The 8672-nt window shown below is 41.6% G+C and overlaps 1 protein-coding gene across 5 annotated transcripts in view; it reads left to right on the top strand.

Moving 5' to 3' along the window:
* ikzf4 (IKAROS family zinc finger 4) overlaps positions 1-7729 on the top strand; it is a 25304-nt gene extending 17575 nt beyond the window's left edge. For 4 of the 5 annotated variants that reach the window (XM_017305898.1, XM_008413677.2, XM_008413679.2 and 1 more), the window contains 6 exons: positions 341-448; positions 577-876; positions 953-1147; positions 2774-2908; positions 3007-3138; positions 4339-7729. In XM_017305898.1, the coding sequence (XP_017161387.1) occupies positions 341-448; positions 577-876; positions 953-1147; positions 2774-2908; positions 3007-3138; positions 4339-5159 (1691 nt within the window). In that variant the 3' untranslated portion in view covers positions 5160-7729. The remainder of the gene's footprint in view (positions 1-340; positions 449-576; positions 877-952; positions 1148-2773; positions 2909-3006; positions 3139-4338) is intronic. The other variant, XM_008413678.2, reaches the window with a different exon arrangement.
* The last annotated feature ends 943 nt before the right edge of the window (positions 7730-8672 follow it).

Raw genomic sequence — 8672 nt, 5'->3', positions numbered from 1 at the left:
AAGGGGGAAAAATAACCCAAAAAATGAGCCAAGAGGTACCCCAAATGTTGTCTCTGTAGGCAACAAACAAAATATCTCTTAAAAATGCCTAGTTATCGGGTAAAAACTGAATGAAATTAGAATCAGAGCAAAACATTTGTTATTCAGAGAAATACTAGGTAAAGATATTTTGTAGGATTAAAAATGCTCCACAATTTTAAGAAAGTTTGAGTCCTTGGAAGAAACATAAAATATAATATGAATATAAAGGAATAATCAAAGATTAGGTGCAGCTGGAATCAAAAGAGACATCTGTGCACCTTTGCTATGATTACTTTACTACAATATATTTGTGTTGCAGGTAATGGAGGAGAATCATCAGCAGAGCAGGATTTTTATGCTGGGTTGCGGGCCACTTCTGTAAGATCTCCCAACAGCCAGCAGTCCTCGCCTCACCGCTCCCTAAGTGGTCAGCTTTTGCGTCACTTAAAATGATTTCAGTCTTATAGTATGTATTGGTTTTTTTAAATTTAAAGCATGTATTCAAGTTAATGTATTTTCCTTTACCTTTCATTCTACAAAAAAACATAAAAACAGACTCCATTAAGGTTGAGCTGTGTAGCGATGAAGAGTCTTCAGGTGCCCGACAGTCTGAGAACAAAGAGACTGCGAGGAGCGACGGTGGGAAAGATGACAGGGTGGGTCCCGCTGAAGAAGGAGGTCCAGCGTTTGCCGGAGCCGGAGGAGACAGAGGGAACCTCTACAGTGAGATGGCTACTCCTAATTCGTCCTCACCGGGACCAATCCGGCTGCCCAATGGGAAGCTGCAGTGCGAGGTGTGCGGGATGGTCTGCATAGGACCCAACGTGCTGATGGTCCACAAGCGCAGCCACACAGGTGAGACGAGCCTTCGGCGACGGCGTTCGCGACCAAGCGCCGCAGGCTTCAACGCGTGATAAATAGATTAATGTAGCCCAAACATCCATGCACATGTTTGCAGGCGAGCGGCCTTTTCAGTGCAACCAGTGTGGAGCCTCCTTCACCCAGAAGGGCAACCTGCTGCGCCACATCAAACTTCATTCAGGAGAGAAGCCTTTCAAATGTCCCGTTTGCAACTACGCCTGTCGTCGGAGAGATGCTCTTGCTGGTCATCTGCGCACTCATTCGGGTAAATCAGTGAGCTCCCTTACAGCAACGCTAGATTGACATAGGTTTCTGCTTTTATTTTTTTTAGCCTATGAACGTAATGATCCCCAGATTCTGTATCCACATAAAATTCAACGCTTGAGCCAGAATCAGCCTTCAGCTCATAAAAGCCTGTTAAAAAAGGGTTTTCAGTGGGGTGCTGTGATGGCGCAGGGGGCAAAGCACAACTTACATAAGGAGGCCTTAGACCTCAACAAGGCCGTCACAGGTCTGAGTGGTGATGATCTTTGCTGCATATCCTCCCCCTCTCTCATTACTCACTTTCCGGTCTAAACACTCAAATAAAGGTCCAATAAAACCTTAAAAAAGGTTTTAATTTTATTTTTTTTTAACTGTCCACAGAGTCAATTAAGTAAAGTCTCACTTCTTAAAACAGTGACATTCGTTTGTATCCAGTCCACTTGGATCAAGGCTTCATAGAACCATCTTTCAATGCAGTTAGAACTGATAGCTGTTTTTGACAATGACCCCACCTGCTTTTCATGTAGGGACTGAAATCATGTACACATTGGATCAGCAGTCTTTGACCTAAATCTGGCTCTGTTTGTACGTTTTGGGTTGCTGCCCTGTTGGAAAGTGGACGTCTGTTCCAGTCTCAAGTCTTAAGCAATTTCACATCGAGCCTGATTAGTCCGCCTGTCCCTGCTGAAGAAAACCATGAAGCTTTCGCCGCCATGTTTTAGGACTGAAGTTGTGTGAGTCAGTTGGCGTGCGGTATTACCTGTTGCGAACAGCATCTTTACTTCTCGCTGCTTTCTTTCTGCCATAAGCGCTGAGTTTGTGGCATGCTCAACTAATAGTTGTCCTGTTGGCAGATACTTCTACGTGAGCTGGAAGCCTATTTTCTGTATCTGCTTATTTGTGTTTTATTTGATCAGATTAAAGAAAGATTAATACACAACACTTTTCAGATTTCTTATTTGTATAATGTTCCTTCCACTTTGCAGTTCATGTGCGCTCTCAGGCATTGAACTTAATTGATGTTGATGTATAACCAAGTAAAAGAGTGCTAGAAGTGGGTACACTTACAAGACTGGTCCATTTCTCCTTTCTTTGAAACTCAAAGGAAGTAGGTCTTCATCACAATTTTCTGTAAAGAAAAGAAGAAAAAAAAGAAACGTGACATTTACAGATTTAAAAACAGGAAATCATGTGAGTGCGCTTTCAATTTTGAGAACATACGTGAACAGCAGGTGTTCACATATAGTGTTGATGCAATAGTTCTGGCTGGATGTGATCGGGTCGCACAGGTTCATTTACAGAGAAACCGTCGCTGCAAACTGGATTACAATGAATTGACGTCAGTGCTTCCGATGGCTTACCAAACTGGAAGGTTGCGGTGAGGGGTTAGGCGGTTCTTTTACCGTCACTTTCGGGCTTCAAAAATCGATCTCAGGAATTTTTAATTGAAGGGAAAATCCAGTCTCATAAGCCAAGATATCGGCGCTACTTCGTCAGTAAAAATCCCCTCCAGCAGACGCACAAAATCTCTAACTTTCTGTCATGAATAATCTAAATGTTTATTGGTTTGTTACGTCTCTGGCTCCTCGGCAAGCAATCGTTAAAATGTTTTCCCTCTGATTTTCAGTTTCTTCCCCGACAGTGGGAAAACCTTTCAAGTGCAGCTACTGTAGTCGCAGCTATAAGCAACAGAGCACACTGGAGGAACATCTGGAGCGCTGCCATAGTTACATGAAGACTCTGGACTCTCAGATGCCACCTGGTAACACGTCGCACATAGAAGAAACCCAGGCCCTTCATAAATTAACATATACTAGTTCATGTGTCAGTGTCATTAAGCTTGGGCTTCTCCCTGTGCAGGTGAAGAGTCTGTAAATATGGAGAGCATCACTAAACCTGTGCTGCAGCCGTCCAATGAAAAAAGGCCGTTTGTGGACAGACTGACTGTCAGCATCACCAAACGAAAGAGGTCAACACCACAGAAGTTTTTGGGTGAGCTTGTTTTGACGCCGTAATACCTCGGATTTACCGTACCAGTCAAATGTTTGCATACACTCATCAGCAGCATGACAATATAATTTTGGACGTTTCATATTGCAGTTAACAGATGTGTCTTCTGAGGTGATACGATTATACAACCACCTTGATGCAATTTGGAAATAAGAACTTAAATGTGAGGAGGATTTTCTTTTTCAAAATATGGGTCACAGGGTCAAGGATATTCACTCACCCCCAAATAATAACAATATGATAGTAACAAAAACAAACTTCCAGCATAATTCTGACTAAATCTTTGACTACTTGTCTTGGCAGAAATGGTTAAGCTCCATCAGATTGATTAGTTATCTGCGATAGACCTGGCTTCAAAAGATAGACCATATTTGTTCTTATGAATATAAGCGGAAAGCCATTCCAAAAGTCGATGTTAGCTTGCTTCATCTGCTCCAAAATCAGTTTTGGATCATCCTGTGGGAACAGGCGATTGTTTTAGCCATCAACCTGAAGTGAAGCGGAGGAATTTAGAGGTAGTCCTCCTGTTATTTCATCCACTTTGTTGGATATGAGAGTATTATTGAGAGGGGAAAAAGATCCTCAGCATTATTATGCCATTGTTTGAAAACCAAAAATCTCTCAGTCTCTCAGTCCATGTTGATGTTAAATGTACTTTGCTGTAAATGGTGACAGTGGTGTTGTAGCAGTCTCCAGATCAGATTATGCTGACCATAAACTGAACAGATTATGCTGATCATACCCAATTGTAACCAATTTCCTTTCCACAAAGGTAACAGTTTGGGTTGGATGAGTGAAAAGTTTGACCCAGTTTGGTGTTAACTCTTAAGAGTGGCCTAAGAAGACTGGCCAATTATCCAGCCAGAACCAAGACAGCACCCTGATAGCAACGGATGATAGCAACATAATGTTTGTGGCTTCTGCTGCATATTAGCTATGTACAACGAGACAGTTGCTCTGTTTTCAACATGCAATGTTGTTTAATGTGCTGTACTTGATTACATACATTTGAATTGAATGATTAAAAGAAGAATGTTTTGCATCCCAGCATTAGAGTGCTGGGTGCAAGATGGTGACTTCCTGTAAAAAGGCAAGAACTGCTGGGTTAAACCGTCAAACATTAACACTCTGTGTGAAGTTCCCCCCTAGATAGAATGTATTAATGTCACATTTCTTTTGCAGGAGAAAAGCACATGCACCTTGAACCACCAGAAGCACCTTATGAACTGTCCTCTGGCTCTGAAAAGGAAGGGGATCTCCTGAGCTCCCATTCTGCTGGAGACTCATCCGGTCTGGTTAGATCACACCTCCACTTCGCAAGAAGTAAAGCTGAGAGCCAGGAGTCGCCCTCGCTGCATCCGCTCCATCCTGGCTTTGTGGCGGAGCTCCGAACCGTTGTGGGTTCCCTCAGCAGTGGCGTGGCTCTCCAGGGCCCCCGAGCCCACAGCGCAGTCGGGCTCGCAGCAATGTCCCTTGGCCTCCCTGGGCGGGAGGCAGGCGAAGCCCGGGACGACCAGCCCTCAGCGCACAGTCACACCACCTCGCCCAACGGCTGCCCCGACTCTACGGACACAGAGAGCACAGCGGAAGAGCAGAGCACAAGGGCTACAGCCCCGACAAGTACCTCCAACAACCATCACCTCCACTATCTGACCCCAGCACTGCCCCGTGGCCATCCCACCATCAGCCCCAGCCAGGCCAAAGACTTGGACGCAGAGTGGGACAGAGGGGGTCCCGTTCTCCCGGGTGTTGTAAAGAGAAACCCAGGCTCGCCTCTCTCCTCCAGGAACAATTTCCAAGTTTTGGACAAGGGGGGCAGGCCTGTGCGCTCCTTCTACTGCCGGCACTGCTGCATCCTCTTCCTGGACCACGTCATGTACACCATCCACATGGGCTGCCACGGCTTCCGCCAGCCCTTCGAGTGCAACATCTGCGGGCATCCCAGCCAGGACCGCTACGAGTTTTCCTCTCACATCAGCCGTGGAGAGCACCAGGTGGGCTGAGGACAGGCAGATGCACAAGGAGGGGTAGACTGCTATAATCTAAACGGGGGCTCATGTTTGTTCTGCACCAGATCAGCTATTTTAAATCCCTAGTTTAAGTCAAATAAATCCTGAGCTTGCTGTGGATTTATATCCTACATGCCACAGGTGAGCAAAAACAACCCCCATCTTTTTAACGCATCAGTTAGATTAGTTTAGACAAATCGAATTGCGTAACTGATTGCACTCCCTTATCAAATCGCATGGCAAACTATAGGTTTTGCCTCAGAAGTGCCTTCTTTGGGGATTTCCTCTGAACACACACTCACTCACACACAACACAAACACGCACCTACACAAAAAGAAACAGCGGAGAACTGGTGCTCAAGAAACCCGACTAGCTATCCTTTCCTCTGTGATTTTAGAAACGATCACGTCCAAGAGGTCATGTTCACATGCAGTTACTGAAAGCATTTTAAGCATTTATCAAAAACAGGTTTTATTCAGTACGCACTGAGAGCTTTGCTTCGGCGGCTGAGGAGGGTGCTTTCTGTGTCAGGTTAGCTACATATGCACCAAGAGCTGTGTGCCTCTGAGTGTGGGACGAGCTTCTGACACACAGACGAAGCACAGACGTGGATTGCCTTAACTCCTACAGCGGTAACTGTTGTAGGAACACATATTGTTTACAGCACGGTTCAACAGTGTGCAAAGCAGGCATGGGCCAGTATGAGGTTATCGCAGTGTCAGACCTTTTGAAAAAATAAAAAAGTAAATACTTTGCTTTGGTGACACCACTGTATTTACAAGAATAATTTAGGAAAAACTGAAAGAAATTATTTATTTTCTTTTAATCACTGTTTGTTATTTTTGATGTTTTCTGCCTCTTGCTTTCCGTAGAGCAGCACTGAACAATGGCAAGCTTACATTTGCTGGTTAATTGACAATGTTTCTGTAGGGCGTTTGAAAGTCAAAAAGCCAAAAAAATGTAGGCCTTGAAAAAGTCTTAAACCTGTACAAATGTCTTACTATGTGTTAAATTTATACTTGTTGCCATTTTTAAATTTTTTTTAATGACATTCAGCAATTCATAAAAACGTGAAAAAAATCTGACCATGAAGACGTCTTGCTGCAGTATCACATTATATTTCTATTTATTCTGATTCTTACCCTCACTTTAGCTCTTTAATTCTTTTGACATGTCATTAGAATTGATATTTTGCTTAATACTGAAATAGAGATAATTTATTATGATCACAAAGCCACATTGTTTTAGAGAAGACAATTGGTAGAATGTAGAAAATTACGTTTAGTCGTTGCTTGACAAAGCGTGTATGAAACTTCCTCAACGGCAGGTATAAAATGTACTTCAATATTTCATACCTGAGAAATCTTTGGTACAAAATGATCAAAACTGCAGGGGTATGAAACAGTGATGGGGTGAAAGGACTTAGTAATTATAAAAGACTTAATAGATGTGATGGGTGGAGGTCTGGTATTTTCCATCCCATTTCTTTCCCTGTTATTAACAATCAAATTAAACTTTGTTGTCAACACTGGAAGGATGGAAGTGCCTTTTCCGAGCTAGATGACCTGCAGTGTGCAGAAATAGGTGGGGGGAGGGAATATCACAGTGCTGCTCTATGATTCATGCAAACAGAAAACGAACTCTGCCGTTTCTCCTGCATCTCATTGAAGTGACTTTAAACCATGAAAACCGTTTGACAAAAGATAGATACCTCGACACCGACGCCCATGCCTAGTGCAAAGCTAACTGTGTGGAACAGAGCCTCAGGATGAAGCTGATTCATTGAGTAAAATTAGGATGAAGTAGGCTTTTAGATTTCAAAAGTGAGCTTTAGGATACTGGTGCAGATCAGACCATGAGCTTCGTCGCTTATAAGAGCCTCGCTGAATGGACCCGGGGTGCTCTACCTCTCTGCAGGACTGCACTTTTTAGAATAGGTTCCCTGCTTACATATGAACGTCTTTACTGAAGCACTTCACTGCTTTACAGAGTTGTTACCTGTGATTGTTCTACTGCACTGATGCATTTAACAGTGACAATAGCCGACCGCCTGGTTTAGGTGGTGGAGTTCTTACTGGAGCCGGCCTTCTGCACCTTGGTTCGGTGGGGGGGTTGAACCGTCAGCTCAGCTCAAACAATCCCTTTGTGGTTTTGCACTCGGCGGCCGCAGCTGAGATTTTAAACGAGTTCCATAATGTAAGTGATTTAAGAAATTATTTAAAGATGAATTATTAGCATATCAGTTTGAGTCTCTTCTGTTATTATCTCACTTGTGATTATCTACTTAGTGTCGTTTGTTTCTGCCTTGGTGTATTTAATCAGCTATATTCCAAATCTTATCCAGCATATTCCTCAAAGTTCATGAAATGTTACCTCCTGCTTCTTTATAGCACCCAAATACCTTATTGCTACAGTATGGTGAATGATTTGATGATGTTAATATCGGGAACATGAAAGAAACCAAACTCAGTATTCTTACTTATTATTGTTGGTTTGCTGCTTTATAGTTTAACCTGAGTTTCTCTACTAGCAAGCAAAATATACTTGAAAACAGTAAAAAAAATAAAAATAAAAATTATATATATATATATATATATATATATAAAATGCACTTGGGTTTGATATGTATGCGTGTGTGTGTTTGTGTGTGTGTGAATGGACTACAGCATGGGTGCTTGTCATTTTCTGCTTTTACCTGAATTGTGAATTATTTTTGAAATGTGAAGTGAAAACGAGGCATGGGTTTTTATTTGGTTCCCTCCTCGCGATGACTTAATGTTCTAAAAAGTAAAAATAAAATAAAAACCCTTTGTGAATGTTGTAAAATAACAAAAAACACTTTTACCTCAAAGTTCGAGATGTACAACTGCCTCATTAGTTCAATAAAACTAGGGGGAAAAAAAAGAATAAAAAAAAGGTCATGTCGCTTTCCAAGATGTTTTTGCGGTTACAGATTGCGTGCTCCTTGATATTTTCAAAACTTTTTACTGTCAATAAAGTTGCATTTATTGTAAAAATTGATTCTGTCCAGCTTGACTGATTGCGTCCTACTCTGTGTGCTTAATCACCACAAGAATGATAAAGTTTGATGTTTCAGAAAAAAATAATGTTATATTAGCATTACATTACAAGGACTTCCAAAATTATACTTTTGGCAGATTTAGATTTGAATTTATTTTCATTTAGACATTTCTGATGGGAAATGAGACAGACATCCCTTAAAAGGATAAACAATTTAAAAAGAGTGTTGATTTTGAGATTTCAATTAACATTTTATAAAAAAAAAAAAAAAAAAAAAAAAAAGCATGTGAAAAATTTCATACACTACTCTGAATAATTTGGGATGAATGTCACTATTACCTGATTTTAAAGCTAATCTAAGCAGTCACTGCAAAAAGTCCCCTTTCAAAAACAAGAAAAAAATGTACAAAAATAGGGTATAATTTTCTTAAAATAAGAAAAATTATCTGCCAACAGAACAAGAAAATTTATCTTGTCAAGATTTT

This window comes from Poecilia reticulata, linkage group LG7, assembly GCF_000633615.1.
Source record: "Poecilia reticulata strain Guanapo linkage group LG7, Guppy_female_1.0+MT, whole genome shotgun sequence".
Taxonomy (NCBI): Eukaryota; Metazoa; Chordata; class Actinopteri; order Cyprinodontiformes; family Poeciliidae; genus Poecilia; species Poecilia reticulata.
Note: the sequence above shows the minus strand (reverse complement) of the source record. Positions and strands in the feature narration are given on the sequence as shown.